The sequence below is a fragment of the Pleurodeles waltl genome, chromosome 3_1 (assembly GCF_031143425.1).
Source record: "Pleurodeles waltl isolate 20211129_DDA chromosome 3_1, aPleWal1.hap1.20221129, whole genome shotgun sequence".
NCBI classification, from domain to species: domain Eukaryota; kingdom Metazoa; phylum Chordata; class Amphibia; order Caudata; family Salamandridae; genus Pleurodeles; species Pleurodeles waltl.
In genome coordinates this window covers 956,938,540-956,959,779 of record NC_090440.1, presented here as the reverse complement: position 1 = coordinate 956,959,779, position 21,240 = coordinate 956,938,540, and the positions used below count along the sequence as shown (strand labels likewise).

Genomic DNA, 21,240 nt, shown 5'->3' with positions numbered 1-21,240 from the left:
GCAGTGGCAGAGACTGTAGTTGAGGTGGATTTAGATAGTGGGGTGGATAGGAGTAGAGTAAAATCAGGTGGATTAAATTGGCGGTAGAGTGGGATGGATTGGAGTAGGTGGACTGGATGGGCTGAATTGAATTGGAGTGGGGTGGATTGAAATGGGGTGAGGTGGATTGGATTGAGGTGTGGTGGTTTGGAGTGGGGATGGATTGGAGTGGTTTGGATTGGAGTGGGGTGGGGTGGATTAGATTGAATTAGGGTGGGTGGAATGATTGGAGTAGGTGGATTTGATTGGAGTGATAGAACTGGGATTGGTGGATTAGACTGGGATGAGGTGGAATAGATTGGAGTGGGTTGGGGGTTTTGAGTGGGGTGAACGGGAGTGGGGAGGATTAGATTGGGCTAGAGTGGATTTGGATTAGGGTGGATTGTGGTGGAGTGGATTAGAGTGGGGTAAATTGGATTGGGTGAACTTGACTGGAGTGGGATGAACTTGACTGGAGTGGGGTGAACTGGACTGGTGTGGGTGGATTAGACTGAAGTGGGGTGGAGTGGAATTGGGTGTATTGGTGTGGGGTGGCATATATTGGATTTTATGGTGTGGATTGAACTAGAGGTGAGGCAGATTGATTGGGTAAAGTAGGGTGGATTGGATTGGAGTGGGGTGAATTGAACTTGAGTGGGGTGGATTGGATTGGGATGAGTTGGATTAGGTGGGGTGGATTAAAGTGGGGTGGATTTTAGTGAGGTGGATTGGATTGGAGTGGGTTGGATTGGATTGGGTGGAGTGGATTACATGGGGTGGTTGGATTGGAGTGGGGGAGATTGGACTGGAGTGGGGAGGTTTGGAGTGAGATGGGGTGGATTGGATTAGAGTGGGATCGATTGGATTAGATAAAGGTGGATTGGATTAGAGTAGTGTGAATTGGATTGAGTTGGGTGGATTGGAGTGAATGGATTGAGAGTGGGTGGATTACAGTGGATGGATTGGATAAAGGGGATTGCAGTGAAGTAGAATGGATTTGAGTGGGTGGATTCTGGTGGATTGGATTGGAGTGGGGTCGACTGGAATGGGTTTGATTGGATTGGGGTGGTATGGACTGGTGTGAATTGGACTGGAGTGGGGTGGGTTAGATTGGTGTGGGGTGGATTATATAGGTGTGGAGTGGATTGAATTGGGATGGAGTGGAATGGAATGGGGTGGATTAAGGTGGTTTGGAGTGGGGTGGGTTGGATTGGAGTGGGATGGATTAAGGAGGACTGGATTGGATTGATGTGGGGTGGATTAGAGTGAAGTGGGGTGGATTAAGGCAGATTGGAGTGGATTGGATTGGGATGGATTTAAATGGGGTTAGCGGATTGGATTGAAGTGGGGCAGCTTGTATAGGAATGGGGTGAAATGGATTTGAGTGTGAAGATTGAAGTAGGGTGGATTGGATTGGAATGGGTGGATTTGGATGGATGGGATTGGAGTGGGTGGGTTGGATTGGAATGGGGTCAGTTGGATTGGAGTGGGTGGATTAGATTGGCTTGTGGTGGATTAGACTGGAGTGTGGCGGACTGGACTGGAGTGCAGTGGATTGGATTAACGGGGGGTCGACTGGATTGGAGTGGATTGTGGTGGATTGGAGTGGGGTTTATTGGATTGGAGTATGGTGGATTGGACTTGGGTGAGGTGGACTGGACTACAGTGGGGTAGATTAGGCTGAACTGGAGTGGGGTTGACTGGAGTGGGTGGACTGGTTTGGAGCTGGGCGGATTAGATTGTTGTGGGGTGGATTGGATTGGAGTGGGATGGATTGTGGTGGGATTGGAATGGGGTGGTTGGGATTGAGGTGAAGTGAATAGGAATGAAGTGTGGATTTTGGATTGGACGTGGATTGGAATATGGTGGTGTGGATTGGGGTGAGGTGGGTTGGACTGGAGTGGATTGGAGTGGGGTGGATTAGAGTGGGGTGGATTAGATTGGATTGGGGTGGAGTGATTTGGTATGGATTTGAGTTGGGCAGCTTGGATGCAAGTGGGGTGGATTGGGATGTACTGCACAGTTATCTGTTAAAGCATAATTTCAATAATTGCACATAAGACAAAAAGAATGTCAAATTCCAATATTTAGAACAAGACAATCATCATCTTTTGAGAGCAGCACCCACCAGCAAAAACAAAACAAAACATGAGTGCAAAGTGAGTAAAGAAGACTTGGCAAAATTAAAAAAATTTAACTATAGAAAATAAAACTTTGCTGTTTTGTTTGTCCTGCTGGGCACGTTTTTGACAGTCACATGCCTTCTGTTTGCAGGACACTAGAAGTTAAAAAAACAAAATAGTACCTCAATCATGTCAGAAGCAATGGGTGGGCACTGGTTAAGTTGAATTAAATGGTACTTGATCCCTGCTCCATAGAAAAGAACAAAAATTATGCTAGGCCTGCCATGACCAATTACAAGTCTGTAAGGAAGAGTGCCACGCAAGCCAACAAATGGTAAGCAACAGGCAGTTTCCAAGCCCTTTTTGTTAACAACAATGTCCCGCAAGCAACATGTGTGCACTAGCACATGCTATCGCAGGCTCAACCCTAAAAACACCCACAAATTGAGTACCGAAATAGCAATTCACAAAGTTCACAATATTTACTACAGCTGACAAATTAGGCTCAAATCTGCTCAAGGCAAGCTTAGGCGTAAGTCAAGCACCACACACGGTCAGTCATAGGTGCTGCAACACACAATCATACAAATCAGAGCAATCAAAGAATGAATAAAATAATTTAGATAGAAGTAGTAATATTTTTAATAAATGTAAATGGTAAAGTATTTTTAAGTAGTGTCTTTCTTAGTTTAACTGCTAATTGTTTTATAATTCAATGTAAAATTGTGATTCATGTATTGTAATTACTATCATTCAGTGTATTGTTTAACAAAAAATATTTTTCATGTGAATCTCATAACCATACAAAGAGTATTCATTTAATGATCTTCCTGGCAGAACGCTTGCTTTTTCTTGATTGTTGCATTATGTGGTAGGTGCGGCAACGCATAATTATACGGAGACAGTGCCCATAGTGATGAAAAATAAAGGTACTACAAGGTTCCCCTTAAGTGGATAGGGTATATTTTAGGTTCTAGTGCAAGTGTTGCATCCTGCTAATTAGTTACTCCTAGGGGAAGAAAATTAGGCAAGGGTGTTATAATATTTTTTATGCTTAATGCGTGAAAGTTTGGAGTCAGGTATGTGGTGTTTCCCTGTTAACTTCCATTCATAGTTCTCCATCCCGTGTGTGATGATCTCCACCCCAGGGCAGAGAATTTCCGAAGCATGCTTAAAGATACTTCTAGCAACTTCTTGTTTGAGTGAGTGGAAATTCATATGTCTAAACCTAGGCAGAGATCTCAATACGGAATTGGTGAATAGCATTCATGTGAAGGTTTCCACCTGGACGTAGGTATACATTTCTGTGTGAAGATATCTCCACGCAGAAATGTCTCTGTAATTAGGCCCCATTGTTGTGCAAAATGCAAGCAAGTTGTGATCTTTGCGCTGATGATTTTCCCATTTGGTATATACTTATTCTCCTATAAGACACACAATGGGTTCCCTCCTAACAACCAACTTTCTTGACTTCCAGACATGATTCTTGCCTTTTGTAGTCTTTTTGCTCTTCTATTCAATTGTGGGTCTTAATATGTTTATCAGTTCATCTGCCACATCCCAATTGCATCCAGTCCTTAGCTTAATAACAAATATTCTCAGGTTCCTTATTGTAGTTGTTAACTCTGCAATATGTTGCCTCACATTTTGCTAGTATATATTGTAGTGAATTTGGAGCTATTCACAGGGTAATATCGGTGTGCTGATGGTGTCGTATCAAAGAGCATTCTCCTTGCAGAACCCAACAGTTACTGAGGCATTTTGCTTTGAAAAAGTACTGTTTTCAAACAGGTACTAATGGACCAGTTTACCAGGAAACAGTACTCCACTGCTATCAGTAGCACATGGTCACAGCAATAGCAGCAGGCCATAAATGCCCACTGAGGCCTGCTCGTGCACAGCACATGCTGCAAAATTGCTCTGGTACACGAAGGAGGCCATGTCTCTGTTTGAGTGCTATCTGTAGCACACAGGCACAGCAGCAACAACATGCCATGTTTGCAGATGGTATTTCCACATGCACTTTATTGCCATTGCACAGAGGATACCACGTGATGGTACAGCCATGACGTTGAAGAATCAACTGACCTCCTCTTGCCAAGGTGGTCCCTCAGTATCCAGGATCCAGAGACCATGAAGTAAATGTCCCCAATATAACGGCACTGTGTACTCGCACCTTTCATATGGACACTGCCAATGCACACAAACAAATACCCTGCCTGCTGCAACCCTCAGCCTTCACTGGGCAGCTAGGTGGCCTGCAGCTCCTGTACAGAGGGGTATTCCTAGTCTTCTGGTCAGAGATCCATTGCCGTGTGGAGCGAATTTACTGGAGACTTCCAAAGCATGTTTACACCTCTCACCATGTTGAATTATTTTTAGTGACTGTTCCATTTCTTGCACCCAGAATTTGCCAGTTTAAATTAATTTCTATTTCGCCCTCCTCAAGAACAAATTATCTCTTCATGGTTTGTAATATTTGTTTTCTCTTTGAAGACTCTCACGTTACAACCCTGGGCTTCTATTGCTCTGAAGAAAACAATACCTTATTTTTAAGCTGTAAACTTCCTTCTTAGTCCAAAAGTAGGATAGTTTCAATTCTCATGGAGTTGTCTGATGAAGGAATGCATTAATATAGCGCTTCGCACTTCCTGTAAAGAGAAAAAAGCCAACTAAGTGCAGTCCTGGTGTTGATATCATCTTTCCCCTGACTAGACCAGGTTGCACTATATGTACAGGATTACTGGTAGAGGGTCCCTCATCTTTGTTCCTGACTCTACATGCTATTGGCGAAGTCAGAGAAACCACTCTTCTCAGGAAGGGTCATTTCAGCAATTTTTATTAGGTCCATCCCTTGACTCCTCTCCACATAAAGAGGTTCCTCCTCGCCATCTCCTAGGTTTGTAGTTTCTGGGCTATGGCAGCCTGCTTGGGTTCCCTTCTTGTGTGCCCATATAATTCCCAGTTAGAGACCCAAGGTAAGAATACAGTAGCACCAGGCCCTACCCGCCTCTTCCCTTCTCTTTACTGCCACCGGCCCTGCCTTGGGAGTCAGCACCATAGGAATATAGGGTGGGGATGAAAGACCTGCACATATGTGTGCCCTTCCTCTCCCCTGGTGATGATGATAGTTTTCTTGCTTGAATGGCTTTTCTGATTCCCGGTGGGAGAGTTGAACCATACAGGAGCTCCCACTGCACTACCCTGATAAGACAGTGTGGAATGAGGACTGGGACAAACCGGTGTGGCCTCCTGGCTGATTCCTGGTACAGTATAAGGGAGGAGTCCAAAGGCAGCAATTTCCTGAAATTGTGCAGATTTCTCAAAGAGCAACGTGCTGTTGACGAATATGTTCAGGCACCATCTTAGTATAGAACAGGTGAGACACAGGGACATTGCTTCAGGGTGTGTGGGTGGGTATTACTCCCTCCTAACAAATGTATCTTTTGATATAGTTGGGTACCTAGGTATGGTGAGGTGTTATGTCAGATTTTACCAGGAATTTTACGGATACAAACAAAAACACATTCACCTTCTCTCCCGCAATCTGTTTGGGAATACTTAAAAAAATGTTGGTTATTTCACAAAATATTTCGCTTTCTCTCACTTAGTGCACCTACCAATCCGCTTTCCGCTGCCCGTAAGTAAGCCCCTCTTATGCGCCAGCTTGCCGTATAATGTATTTCAACATTATGGGCCAGCGTGGTTGTTGGTAAATCTGAAGCTCACCCCCCCGACCCACATCTTACTGACCAAGCTACACCCCTGCTGAAACATAATCCTGAAACTCACCAAACTGGTGATGGGAACATGGCCCGAAATGCACTGTAATTCCCTGCCACTTGTTACATGTCCCAGAGTGTTCTTCCTGTGTGTTTGTGTCTGTATGTATGGGCAAGTGAAATATTTATGGTACTTGTGCAGAAGGTGATGGATTATGTCGCAGATGCGGAAGATCCATAATTCTCTAGATTGATCTGATAAACTACAGACCAAGCAGAGAGAAATGTGCTTTAGTATGGTAGCCCAGAGGCACTCTACTTCCCCAACTTCTCATTTTCCCAAGAAGGCAAGACTTTTTTAATACAACATGTTTCAACTTTGTCATTTAGCAAGCCATGGCGCCCAGTGATTCTGATGGGCAGCTGGACAAAAATCCCTTTTGCAAATGCGTTTATTTATATTAGCTTATGCCGCGGTTTAAGATGGATGCATATGGTATTTCTACAGCACGGACTTAGCCAAAAGGCAGCAGAGTGCTGTGCATTGTCAGAGAAAAACATGGTTAAAGTCAACGAGTTGTAGGCGAGGATGCTGGGTTGTGGGTGGTTAATGCATTGTGGTAGTCCATTACTAAGCACTCTGTTTTGTCAAGTACGGAAATTGAAACTAAGAAATGGTTATGTTATTTGCACCAGATCACACAGCCTTGATTAAGTGTGTAAGCTGGGAGAAGAACTCCATTCTTGTCGGATTCCACTCTCAGGTGTAATCATTAGGCCTTATTTTGTTTTATCTTATGGTGATTGTTGTATCTAGGGTTGATTTGTATGATCAAAACATATGTGGGATTATGAGGTACAGGTAAAATGAATGATTGTATTCCTTCATTTCTATTCCTGGCTAAAGGCGTGGCGACTTGTAGGTTGGAAAAGGTGATTTCAACGTTTTTTTTTTCTGAACGACATATTCTTGTCTGTGAGTTGGTATGACTTGGTCCTGACTTGCGTCTGGTTTAAGAATTTGAATTAACATTTTGTTTTCCGATTAGGGATACGTGTGGTCCCGAAAATAATATTGGCCACATAAATTGTAGTGAGCCCACAAACCTTTGCCGATCTGCTTCTGCCTGCCACGGATGAAAAACAAGGCAGAAAAAAGCTAGTTCGCAGGCAGTTGGTGTGGTTCTCACTGGATAAAGTTTTGCTGACCAGCGAGAAACACACGAAACGCTACAGATCTGTGAAGTGGATTTGGCCATTTTTGTAACCTAATTCCAAACTGGAAGTGGATGCAGTAAACGCACACATTTTGCCTGTTTGGCAGTTCAGCAAAGGTTTTCACTCGTGTCTTCAAATAGCAAACCCAATTATTCTTGATTGTATGCGTTTCATATCTATTTGCTTTTAACAGACAAAGTAAAATCGTGGTGTTCGCTGATTGTTCACGCTTTATCTCCAGTTGTTTGGATGAACAATACTGCTTACTGGCAGCCCAGGAGCCGACACCCTATCTAGAGAAGGAGACTGCAAATTAAGGCTCCTCCAGTCCAACTGCATTCTTTTACAGGGGTGATAACCATTGTGTCCCTTCCGTCTTTCCAAACAAACCCATTCCAATCCCATGTGTAGTATGACTTATTGACTTATTGTGGGCGTTCCAAGAGCTTACCTAGGCTTAAAATCCACCTCTTGCTTACCACTGGCTTGTTTCATTATCACTCTTGTCTGCTTTTTGTTCTATGGCTTTCCTTGTTTCAGCCTGCCTATCTCATGGTTGTCCCTCCCATGAAGCATCACCACTTTACCATTTCTTCGATTGGCTTGCTTCTAAAGTTTTACTGCTAACAAAATAGTTAAAAATAAACCAATAATAATTTTAAGAATCGCTAACTTTGAGTGGCCTTTAAAAATGTATCATGTCTATACAAATGTTCCTTAATAAATGTAACAATGTCACAATGCATTATATGCACTTTAAAACTCAATGAAGAAAGTTTGAGGGGAAAAATGTAGTTGAAGAAGTTATATTATTGTGACAGATCTGGGGCATGCTCAGCCTGTGTGGTTAGCACATTATGAAAATATTGGACAATTCATGAGGGCCCGTTAAGAATTTCCTGGAAGACCAATTACTTTTCATTCAATATATTTGTAATTTTGTATGGCAAAATACGAGTTCCTGTCTGTGAGTGCAGCTAGCACCTCAAACGTGAGGCCCCTGCTGAGATTAGAGATTTACAAGGCAAAACAGATCACATTAAAGGCCTCATTATGGGTTTGGCAGTCGGAAAAGTCGACCGGCAAACTTGCAGGGAGGATGCCACTGCCATGGTAGTGGCGGCCCCCAGGAACACATTACAGTGTTCCCAGCGGGCTGACCGGTGGGAACATTGTATTACGAGGTGGAAGCGTGCTAAGGTATTTGCTTTGGCTCTCTCAAGGGAGCTGAGGCCAATATCGTAGCACCCCAGCACCAAAGCAGCCAGTGCGCATTCCAGTGGTGCTGGGCAGGGGGGCCTGCACTACCCATGCCATGAGGAAGGCAGTGCAGGGGCCCCACTGTGGCCCCAGGCACTGGCTTCCCACTAGCCTTTCCATGGCAGGGCCCCTGCCATGGAATGGCTGGCAGAAAGCTGAGTTGTAATCAGTCAGGTCGTGCCGAGTTCATCGTTGCTGTGGCTGAGTACAACTCTGGCCGCCACCTAACCATCGGAAACCATGCTCCCGGAGGAGACGGTGGTCACCTGGTGGGGCCACCCACCAGGGTTGTAATATGGCAGTCAGACCTCCACAGTTGCTGCGGTCCGACTGTCAATGCAAGGCTGGTGGTCCTTGGACCATCAGCCTCGTAATGAGGCCCATAGTGTCACCACCAAAAAACAGTGCATCTACTGTTTTGCTAGAAAAAAAGTCGGTAAGGTGATGCTTTTGGGCCAGGTTGGTCCCTGAAGGGTAAAGCGTGCTGGGTGTCTTAAAAAAGAACGGCGTGATCCTAGTGTTCAGAGTTGTCTTGACCCAGCGTGTGGCCTCACTTTCAATGCCAGCCAATGTCAACGATGTCACAATGTGGCTGGCAACAGAGTTCTTCCAGTAAGACAAGTTTCCTTTGTCTAGTGCCGGGATGGTCAAGCTGTCCCTGCCAGTGGAATCTCAACACTCCCACTCCTGGACACAGACTGTCTTTTTATACCTCTTAAAAGCAGCAGCACTTTTTTTCTCCTTATCCTGCTTGTTGTTTTCCTAAGTGCAATCTAAAATGAGATTAAATACTAGAAATAGACAATTCCATTGCAGACGAGGACGGCCACTCCTACCCTGCAAGCTTACCAACCTTCTGTTTCCTCCCCATGCACAGACACTGCACAGGCTCCAACTTCTCCCTGATTTCGTCTAAATAAATTCAGATAGAAGGCTTATTCCTTGCTTTGACTCATGTTTTGGTAAAATCGAACTTTGCCAAAGACATAAGGCCTGGCCTTAGCCAGAGGCCCATATTGTATTGATCTATTTTTTGAAAGCACATGACACGCAAAATTCAAACATTAAATGTTAATAAGTAAGAACACAGCCATTGCAGCACTTATCCCACCAACGTTGTGCTCCAGTCCATGCACTATTGTTAGGTAGACATGCACATGTAATCAGGTACATTTTTTATCACTCAGTGCAACCAATTGCTTAAAGTGGGCAGACCCATTTACCTGCGCTATATGCTATTGTGGTTGAAACAAAATATGAATGACACTATAAAGGGCTAATGGATGAAGAGGGCTACTCGAAGCCACTCTATCCATGCGCACACACACACATATATATATATATATATGTTTTTGAATTGTGTGCCTAGCAAAACCTAGCCATGGCCTCACCTACAGTAGTGAATACTGAAGACTTTCAACTAAAGTGAGTGATATTATGCACTGCATTTACCACAATGCACCTGGACGACCTTTGTGCTAAAATACCATGCAGTGTGCTCCCGCTCCCTTTTTATGTATATGTATAAAAAAAAGTTTATTACCTGAAACTGAGTTAGCTAAAGCTATTTCTAATCCAAACCTATAAATCAATGTTGACCTGTTGACCCTAAGGCTCTGGCAACCACCAGGTCCATACCACGATCTTAAGGTGCTGTATATATGAAAAATACTACGGTCTAGCCCCATTCGTCCTCACTTTAGAGACTCATGTTGTTAGGTATCTGTCCATAGGACATTTGTTTTTCCCATGAATTACTTATTGGCTCCCATAACAAGACAATGTACTTTAAGTGGCATACTGCCCCAGCACTACCTTTGTTTTTCTTCTGGTTACACCTGAACCCACACCGTTCCTGCTCACAGCCCGACAATTGATTAGCCCACAGTACAAGGGTATACGTCTAAGAGGGTTGGAGCCATGCAAGATTTTCAGGCAGTCCAGATGAAAAACATTTACTTACGATGAATCAGGATAGGGTGACTTTCAAGAGATAGTGAATGGCACAATTAGGCGATTTTTACTGTCCATACCTTAATCAAGCCTCTCTAATTGCCACTTATTGTTGACTCTAAAAGGCTGATACAAGTAACCTGTCCAGGAATACCAGAACATTTGAAAGTGTTACAGCAAAGGTGTGGTACAAGGGATCAAGAAAGCAGCTTATCAGGGCAGGAGCTCAGGGAGAAAAGCAAGGCAATGTGGCCTCAGCCTCTCTGCAGTAGACCCTATAATGTGGGATTCCAATACCGTTCCTCAAGACAAACCTAATGTTCCTTCTTAGTTTCGGAAAGCATTCATCAGACTTATTTTTTCATCAAATTTTTTGCTTCTCCACCTGCCTCCCCTCTCTGCAACATCCAAGTTTGAGTTGAAAACTATTCACACTTGCCTCTTTACTCCTAATCTACACTTTCCTCCCTATTTTTGTTAAAGGGACTGTTCAGCTGCACTCGCCTTTAACAAATAGTCAAGGAATAGAAATAGTATGAGACAAGAAAGGATGGTAAAAGCTCAAATCTGTTTCCCAGGAGGAATAATGTGGTGAAAAAACTCAAAAGTACCAGGACAAATGCAAGTGAGTCATAATAAAGTCATACACTGCTGTCACAACTTTGGGCCCGATTACGACCTTGGCGGATGGGATATTCTGTGACAAATGTGACGGATATCCCGCCTGCGGCTTTACAAGTTCCATAGGATATAATGGAAATTGTAATACGGCAGATCGGATATCCGGCCCTAAGTTCGAACTGTAGACTGTGCAGTCTGAAACGTGTTCAATCAATCAAGCAGATGGGCACTCACGATGTCCTGCCAAATATACTCGTTTAACAAGTAGGAACGTTTGAGGCTGGAAGGGGATCCAACATCAAACATCTGAACAGGCTTCTGAACAGGAGGAGCATCTAAACGCACTGGAGCTGCAAGTGTTAGCCAGTGCAACAAATTCTTTTCACTCATTCTCCATGTATATACATCCATTATCTAACTTGCACCAGTCTACAACAATTCATGAACGACTTCAGTTTGAGCTTAAATCTAGAAACCAAGATGATAAAGGCGCTTGAACTGTGAAGAACGTGTGAGATAGTCTGTAGCCATTCTCACCCACATTCAAGGTTTTGCTCTTTTTTGTATTGCAGTTTGTGTTTTGCATTTTGTGACTCTAACTGTTTTTGCTGTTTGCTCTTTCCCAGGGTTTGGAGGAAGTAAATACGTTTCCTTTGAGGACCGCCACTGGCATCACAACTGCTTTAACTGTTCCCGTTGCACCACACCACTGGTTGGAAAAGGATTCTTTCCTGAAAATGATGACATACTCTGTCGTGACTGCAACAGTGATCTATAAAGAGCTGAAGGACTTCGCCAGCAGGCTGTGTTTCATAAGCTTACTGAAGTGCCATTAATGAGCACAAGCAGCTTTCGGAGATGTTGACCTTTATAATGTATATCGAAAATTGACTTTTTTCTTTACAAAACAGATAATTGTATTTGGGGCATAGCTTTAACGTGTGTCTGTGTACCCTTTTCTCTGGTATACTCATTCTGAGATGCAGTGTACCCGGTAGGAAGCACCACTGGCATATACAAGACACGGGGCACAAAGCACAGGTGCCATTTTGTTGGCAAAGCCATGCTCTGTTCTAACCACTACATGATGCACTTGTTATAGGTCTATGTGAAGGAGTCTAACACATAGGAACATACCACGGAAGGGAATAGGGAAACCTCCTTGGAGCCACTCCGCTGCCAGCTCACTTCAGACGTGTGCTCTCCATTCCTATGGGTTGTGCATGTGGTACCAGTCCCACATTTATAGCACTGAAGCGTGCTGTTCCTATGCATCCCAACCATCTGCCTACTTTTGACCCAAAGCCACATTCTTCGATCTTTCCCCCCTCCCTGTCTTTACTGCCATCCCCTTCCAAGTTTCCAATAAGTGGGCTGGCATGCTCTAGAATCTTCTCAGAACAACCTCATTTCATATCTTTGGTGATGGGAGTGGAATAAGGTGAGAAGAAAAGGAAGCATGGGGTCTAGGGCCTTCCAAATTCATGTGCTAAGAGCAATACTGCCACTGGAGTCAGTTAATACAGTTGGCTAGATGACTCAGCGAGGTAAACACTTACAGCTAACAGCTTCAGCGACCTCTAAGACACAATTTAGAATCCTAGTGAGGCCTTCTCAGACTTTCATCCTTAGGTAAATTCAGTGGCATTACATTCAGTAATAGTAGCACCTCTTTATTCACAGTGCCTAAAGTCAGCTAAAACTATGGTACAGTACATAAAAATGAGGCTTCTTATTGTCTCTTATCATCCTTCTAGACCCTCACCCAGTGTTTAATTTGTGCTGGTGTTTGGTACTTATTTCTTAACACCAGCATTTATTTTCAACAGTTCACCACATGGTTGCAGTCCCGTTTATTGTTCATAAGAGCACATCATTAACCATGTGCAGCAATTCAATGCAATATATATATATATAGTCGCCTAGGACAGTCCACATTGTTACATCTGTTGCAGTGTGATGGTTATTGTGTATAAATGGCACCGACATTGGGCAAAGCTGTTTGGAATTGTGGGTTTTGCAAGCTGTAGTAGCCTCCCGTGAGATAAATCAAGCACTGGCACTTATTATTTTTTCAAATGAATTACTGTCTTTACTTGTGTTTTAAACCTGCATGTCTGGTGAGGGCCAATAACTTTTGCATTGTTAGATGGCTCGTTGTCATGTTCCATTATTACTCATCTGCCATAAATAACAATTGGTAAACTAGCAAGGCCCGATAAGTGAAACTTAATGAGGTTTCAAAAGCATGCACTGTAAAGGATACCTACAGAACGTTATTTGTACTGTAGACAAAGCTGCACTAATGCACCCATTCCTGCCCAGGCAGGGTCAGACTGGGACAGAAAATGGGCTCATACACCAAAGTAAAAGTGGCCCCAATTAGTGAATTAGGTATCTAAAAATGGCGTTTGTTTGCAAACGTGGGCAGTTTTGAACCTGTAAAGACACACTGTATAAATGTTTTGCAACATATGCAAGACTGCATGAGTTTGAGCTTGCTGCAGGCAATGTTTGTTTTGATATCAGGGAACTCAACAGTAACAAGTATTGACAATGCAAATAGGTCTGGCTTTAAAGGGATGTTGTATAATAATGCAGAGTGATATTGGTGTAGGTTAAAAGGTCAAGTGATAGTTGCATGTTCAATGCCAGACCTAAAAATCCATCTAGGTTAATGACTGCCTTCCTCCCATCTGTTCTGCTGCCAGCAAATGACAAACACCATAAAGTATCTAGTTAGTAAAGGTATTTTTACAACATTACAATATCATGTGTGTGCTGCTGAAAGTTCAAGCTAAGTCAGTTGGATAAATAAACACAATCATCGCAGCTAGTGGAGGGCAAGCACTTTTATGTGAAAGCACACAACTTCTGCCAAATCAAAACATGTACTCAGAACTCATAACACGTGGGCAGAGCCAAAGCTCTTTTCTAGTGTTGCTTACATAATTGGCGATAGCAGCACTGTCAAGCCAGTCCATAAAAACTGACCCAGCAGACCATAAAACCGATCCGCAAACACCAAAAATCGCCCCACACTAACCTTTCAGACTAGCCCATTGGACACTGCCTGAATACCCTATAGGCCAGTCTGACCATGAACCCAGGTGCCTGGATGAGAGCTGTTCTCCCTGCAAATTGCACTGTACCAACACTGATCTCTTCAATGCAGTCGTCATTTTAAATGCACCAAGGAAAGGCAGATGTTAACTGGATGGTTTTGTCATGTGTATCCCTAACTGGTCTTAAAGAGCTGTAAGGTGATCACTATTATTTCAAAAGTACTTCCTGTTTACTTGTGTTCCTGCCTCCATTTAAATCCCTTCCATCCCTTAGTTTTTCTCCCTGCCTGTTTTATTCCTCCCCACGTACAGTGAACACATTTTTCCATCACCAACTGACTTGCCCACGAACATCTCCTACACTCCTTCAACCTTCTACTGTTTGCCCCTCTACGTTTTCTGCTTTTGCTACCACTGATCCATTTTGGAAGGTTTGCAGAAAGAATGATGTGTTTGCATCCAAGTATCTGCCCTGAAAGCGGCTGTGCTGCAAAGAGATTGATGGGATTTCAGGACAAGGCAATAGGCTTCCGCTCCTCTCTTTTCATTCTTCTGCCTTTTTTGGTCTTTAGTTTTTTGGCAGGTGTTTTAGTGCCGTTTGTCTTATATGCCTGGCAAATTGCAACTGCTTCCACCCTGTGTTTAATTTTAGTTCCTTCAAATAGAGAAGCAACTTGCCAAAAGAAGCCATAACATGAAACGAAAAGCAGAACTGGACGCGCTGCAAACTTATAAAAACTCAGTTTAGCACCTGCCTTCAAGCCAACTTTTAAGGAAAATAAGAAGAATGTTTTTATATTAGGAGTTAAGGCCCTGATTTATATATTTTGGTACAAAACTGTACTAACGCAGTTTTGCACCAAAATGTTTAGCACCGGCTTGCACCATTTCTGAGCACCAGCCGGGCACCATATTTATGGGATGGTGTAAGCCGGTGTAAAGGGTGGGCTAGCGTAAAAAGAAAATTACGTTAGTCGGGCGGGGCTAGCGGTATGGAAGAAGGGGGTTTTGCTCCAAAAAATGACGTTAGGCAGGTTAGACTCTAACCAGCCTAGCATCATTTTCTGATGGAAACCCATCTATACCACATGACTCCTGTCTTAGAAAAGACAGGAGTAATACCCACCACCCCAGTGGCCAGCACAGGGGACCAGGGTCCCCTGGGCATGGCCATTGCACCCAGTGCCATGTAGGAGGTCCCATTTCAGAGTCCCCAATGGCACTTAAAAACAAATACTTACCTGTACTTACCTATACTTACCTGGGATAGGGTCCCCCATCCCCGCTGTCCCTCTGGTGTGGGTGGGGGTGTCCCTGGGGCAGTGCTTACTTTGTAAATAAAAACGTGCCAGCTCAAAGCCCTCCTCTTAAACACACGGCTGCTGCATTTAAATGTGGGAACACGGAATACTGAGGCAGCGCAATCCTGAAACCATCCCAGGCCTCTTAAATCATTTAAAGACGTTCCCTGCCCCTTCAGCTCCCTTTTGCAGCTTTCTGCTTTCTTCCATTGTGACGCTTTTTCGTTTTTCTCTTCCTCCATCTTTCCCATACGTGTCTTTTGCCCACAGCAAATGCTTGGGACAAAAGAATAAGCGCCGGCCCTCAAAAATAAGTGCCGGTGCTTAGCACCGGAAACAACCAGCACAAATTAAGCACTGCCCTGGGGCTTGGGGAGGGCACCTGTGGGCTTATTCCATGGTGTTCCGCCATGGAAATAGTCCCACAGGTGCCCTAACGCCTGCCCTGACCCAGGCTTTAAATAATGGTGCAAGGCAAGCTTTGCACCATTATTTGACCCCTCCTCCCCCCCCGGGTGTGATTTTAGCATGGGGGATAAATATGGCACTAAGGCCATAGTCATTTTTTGCACGGGAACGCCTACTTTGCATCTCATTGACGCAAAGTAGGTTTCCACGTCCAAAAAATGACTTTAACTCCATAAATTTGGCGCTAGATGGGTCTAGTGCCAAAGTATAAATATGGAGTTAGTTTTGCATCGAATGTGTGTCAAAAAAACATAATGCAAATTTGGCACAAAACAAGTATTAATATGCCCCTAAGAGCAGTTTGGGTGTTTTGGAATGGTTTCATGGAAACTGGAGCCCATCACCTCTGTTTCCAAGAATGCTCAAAGTATGTGTCTTGAGAATCCTTGCTATGACCTGAAAGCATACAGGGATACTTTACCCTTAGCGGAGTGCCTCACACTGGGTGGGAGAAGAGCTGAGGTTCTATTTTCTTTCACTGATACAGACTCTTCATCCATGGCAGCTTGCCCTTCTCTGTGCCGAGCTTTGTCATCCCGGTTTCCTCTCGGTTTTCAATATTATCTAAGCGTGTACACCCTGTTTTATCTACACATAATGGTGCTCCTATGCTTGACCATATGTTTCACATCCATATGCATAAATTATCAGTCCTTGCTTATCATGCGCTTCATTAGGTTATTAACAAATTTGCCGTTCATGTTTTTTTATATTGTCACCCCACCTGTCCGGCTCTGCATCAGCCGCCAATATGCTTTATTCAAGATGGGAAGGGGCCTGCATTTCCCAGGCTTTTAAATTAAGTCCCATGAAAATGCCCCAATGCCAGGGAGATTACGTGTGTCATCTCATTTCATGCCAGTTCCCAAGTATCAACAAGACAGATCTACATCCACCATGTGACATAGGCAACACATTTGCATCTTACTTAAATGTGTAATTTGCCCTATCCATTACCATTCAGCACTGGCTTCTTTTGTCAAACCCACACGCCATTTCACAGAACTTTGTGTAGTGTGTACATGTGCGTGTGAAATCTGTTGGACCAATGCAAGTGGAAGGTACTCATTTTATTGATCTCCGAAGAATGATTAGATGTGTCTTGCCGACTGGGTTTCGAACCTGTGACTACGGTTGTACCTAGATCTCAGCGTTGGATTTTTAATCCACCTGTCTGTCTAGCCACTTGGTGAGCTATGTAATCAGGTTCAGTTTCTGATTAGGTGTAGACCTCATACTTTAAAGTGGCTGTGTTTTATGCCAAACACGGCTAGTAAATCTATATCTCACTCACAAGAACCACAGCTAAAATGGGGTAATGAAATTATCTTATGCATTCTTGGCCATAGCAAGGCTGACCATTTCACTCACAAAATTGTATAAATGTCCAGAATGGGCTGAGTTCACTTGTAGGTATGCAACTAATACTCTAAGAGTGCCCAGTGGGTTGAGTGCCTGTGACACGGGTCCACATATCTGTAGGTCACCCTACTGCGCTATTTTATTGGCTGCCAAACTGGGGCCCTAATATGGAAAATGGTGCATTCTCCTTGTTTACACCGGGTGCGTCTTCCAAAAGGTGCGCCCGGCACAAACAAGGAAAGCGCACTGTATTATATTACAGGGGGCAGCGCATTCAGGCGAAAAATGGAGTGGCTGCTTTAAAGCCACTCTGTGTTTCACTATGCTGGCTAAACCCACCTGCAATGGGATTTCTGGGGGGTCCATAGGATCCCCTTTTCCACCTCCAGCGGTCTGCCATCAGGGGATGCACTGACTGCTTCTTTGCCTCTGGGCTTGTGTCTATAGCACAGCGCGGGTGCAGAGGCAAAAAGATCCCATCATTTGCATGGGGTCATACCCGCGTGCAAATGAGGGAACACCCTCTGGTGATAGCGTCGGCGCATAGTGGGCACAAGCACCTGTTGCGCCCCAGGTTCACTTTTTGTAATACTGCCCCTGATAAGAAAGCTCAATGAGATGAGCAATTGCCGCAAAGATCTCTGCATAAGCTGTTTGTTCTATGTACTGAATTATGCTGTTAGCTACCTACATCAGCGCCATAATTAAGGAGGTTGAATACCTTCCAGAATGTTCTGTTAGGCACAGTTTCCCGTCTGGAATGGGTCCTCTATTTATCCACCTGAAGTCAATAAAAATAATGTAATTACTGTAGGTACTAATAACTCCTGTACTATTAGTTGTTAAATAGTGTATTTACTGAACATAGGGCCAGATGTATCATGCATTTTTGGGGTCGCCGTTTGTGACCGGAAAAATGCATTGTGGTATCTATGAATCCCAATTTGTGATTCAGTAACTTGTTACCGAATCGCAATTTGGTATTGCGACTACATACCGATTTGGTATTAGGAAGGGGTGTGTCATGGGCGACCCTTCCCAATACTGAATAGAAAAGTATGTAGGAATGTTTTGTGACTGAAATGTGGTTCAACAAAACATTTGCATTTTACCACCTACTTCAAGTAGGTGGTAATCCATTTACAAACGGGAAGGGGTCACCAAGAGAACCCTTCTCCTTTGTGGATGCATGCAAAAACATTTTTTTAAGAGCAGGCAGTGGTCGTGAGGACCACTACCTACTCTTAAATAAATGAAAAGAAAACTTTTCATTTTTCTTTTTTAAATGCATCCCTTTTTCCTTTAAGGAAAATGACTGCATTTAAAATAAAAAGATTGCTTTATTTATAAGCAATCACAGACATGGTGGTCTGCTGATCCCAGCAGGCCACCATCCCTGCAATTGAAGCTATTCACAATGAGTCGCAAATTGCAACATACCTCATGAATATTAAGGAGGTAGGTCGATTTGTGAGCCATTGGGAATCGCTAAATGAAACTCCTGGAGTTTCATACATTCAAATAGGAATTACATGATTGCGTTTTGCAGAAAATTGCAATTAGGTCATCACTATCCAGATAAATGATACATATGGCCCATAATCCCTTGATCACCTTTTGCCTATCACCTGACAATCATCCATCTATTACATAGTGTGAAGATTGTGATTTCAGGTGTCACACACAAAGGTTAGTCTTTGCAGGTGCTGCAGCTAGAATGTTAACTCCCCATCACAAACTGTAGTACTCTGTCCTAGTGGTCTCTCTGTATAGGAAGCTCAAACCATTCTTCACAAGAGAGAGGTGTCAGACAAACAGGATGAACATGATCTTGCAGTACAAGGCAACCCTAATAAACACTCCAATGGTTTTACTATCTTCAAAACCGGAAGTGATTGCTTCAAAAGAAGATTGCCATTTTAGTGTTCTGTAGAGTCTTGTACCCCCTCCCACCATGTACTCTTGATGATGATGGTAAGTCACATCTAACTTGTATGTCTGCTTAAAGCACTCCGCCTGCTTTCCTTGCTCATCTGTTTGGTGTCGGCCGACCAGTTCTGAAGCAACAAAACCTCAGAATCTATATTCAGTCTTTAATCTCCAAGAAGGCAATTTTTCTAGCCTTTTAAGTTACTCTGCACATCTGAGGTGAGGTGAGATTGGCACTCACATGACTGCCTTTCATTTGCACAGGTGATCAACCCGCATAACGCTTGTTCATACCATATAGTCCAAACAGTGTATGTCCAATCATCCACAATGCTTAATTCCACAGTTGTGTAGAATAATTCAAAATTTCTACCTTGGTTCTGACATTTTCCCCTCTTTCAATTTATATTCTTGTGTTTAAAAAATAAATAAATCATATAATTAAATCCCATATCACCTTTATTAAAATTCTGCAAATGCAACCTCTCCATTTGCAATGTCCAAACTGCCCCCTCATTACTGCTCCAGCTACTAACTTCAAGACCAAAGTCATTTCAGTGCTGCCATCTCTTGAGGAGCCCAGCTGTGAGCCTCTCTCCCAGAATCCCCAAATAGATACATTGCATCCCAAGGTCAGCAATGGTGTACAACAGCGAGTAATCTATCTGTTAAGTCTGAGAGCAGCTTACCAATGTTCCATTATAAGACTCTTCAGTGCAGCACCAGTCAAAACATAGGATATACTTCCCAACACACCTGAAATGCAGAGTATTTACGCTACATAAAACATCAGGCTCGAGGAAAAAAAAATATTCCGGGACCCCTACACAAGGTGGATGACTACCCCAAATTCCAAGACGGTCTACAAAAGTACAGCATGAAGTCAGAGACAGTGTGGTCTTCAGTGTGCCCAATAGATGATCTGTCATAAGACTGCTGAGTATCTGCACCAAGCAAAATCCTGATGTACTCCGCAACACCGCGCCATGCACATAGTTTTTACACTACGCAATGTTCAGGTATCGCAGCCTTAGTACGTACAGTAATACATTTCACTACAAATCAGCTCTTGTCCTCATCAGTTAGTGAATGTTGATTTTCTTAAGGTTTCATTTAGTTTCTACCTTTTTTCCTATCTTATTTTGTAATCAAATATTGTTTGGACGTGTGGGCAAGCACCGCTCTCCAAGCAGAGTTTACTTAAGTAAACAGGAATGTTATGCATGTTGAATGGTTAAAACTGTGTATTCAAGTCCGTTCTAAGACATTATTTTGAAAGCTTTGATGCAGGCAAGTCAGAGTTTGCTACAGTATATTTCTCTTGTTCCTAACTTTGAGCATGACAGCAATCGCTGAAAGGGTTTTTCCTGTATTATGTTTGAAATACCAAATAAAATCTCATTTATGTTTCTATAAAATCTTGTATAATAAAACATTTACATATAAATGAATTACGAGTTGATTTTTTGTTTTGTTTCTGAGATATTGGCTAAGAAAGAGAAAATGTTTGACAAATCTTCTTCCAGAATTTGTTAATTTGAAATCAGAAGTGAACTAAACTTGATGTGTGCTTAGAATACTTGTAGTAGAGAGCTTAGATGTATTTTCCCCATCACTGCAAGGGGACTGTGACTTCAACAGTACTACTCCATCTTTGTCAGTCAAGGGCTGCTGTAGAGGAGTATGAGGGCCCAAGAGTATGCAGAGCTGTGGTGGTAGCCTTGCCAAAGGTTGCTCCAAGGAAACAATACGGCTTAAGATCCAGCATTTACAATGTGGATTGCTCTGTTAAATGGCATCTGTGAAGCTTTCCACATTTGATAACCTGACTTAATCAACATCCTTGTGATCAAAAACACGTTTAACTCATGAGCTTTGCATATTTGTAGTCGGCGTAGATGATTAATCAGTAGCTTTCATTTCCCGTGTATGTTGTAGAACCTAGCTTCTGCTCTGCTACATAACCAAGTGTGATGCTTCTGGTTCTTATCCAGCCAGTGCTTATTTTGTGCAGGTTGTTGTAGGTGAGGGGAAAACATACATTTTTGGAGACCATGACTTATTTTTGTTCATCAAACTTTTACCTACAGCAGGAGAGAGAGGTTCAAAAGTAAGAAAGATTAAAAAACGGAGACAAATGGAAGAAGCAGGGATGAATAACAACTTGTTCGAGTTCGATAAAGAGACAGGCAGTGTAGGT

At 43.2% G+C, this 21,240-nt stretch overlaps 1 protein-coding gene across 4 annotated transcripts in view; it reads left to right on the top strand.

The window, feature by feature from the left end:
* Positions 1–20,491, top strand: part of FHL3 (four and a half LIM domains 3) — a 240,107-nt gene extending 219,616 nt beyond the window's left edge. For all 4 annotated transcript variants that reach the window (XM_069223975.1, XM_069223972.1, XM_069223973.1 and 1 more), the window contains one exon: positions 11,542–20,491. In XM_069223975.1, the coding sequence (XP_069080076.1) occupies positions 11,542–11,693 (152 nt within the window). In that variant the 3' untranslated portion in view covers positions 11,694–20,491. The remainder of the gene's footprint in view (positions 1–11,541) is intronic.
* Positions 20,492–21,240: the final 749 nt, after the last annotated feature.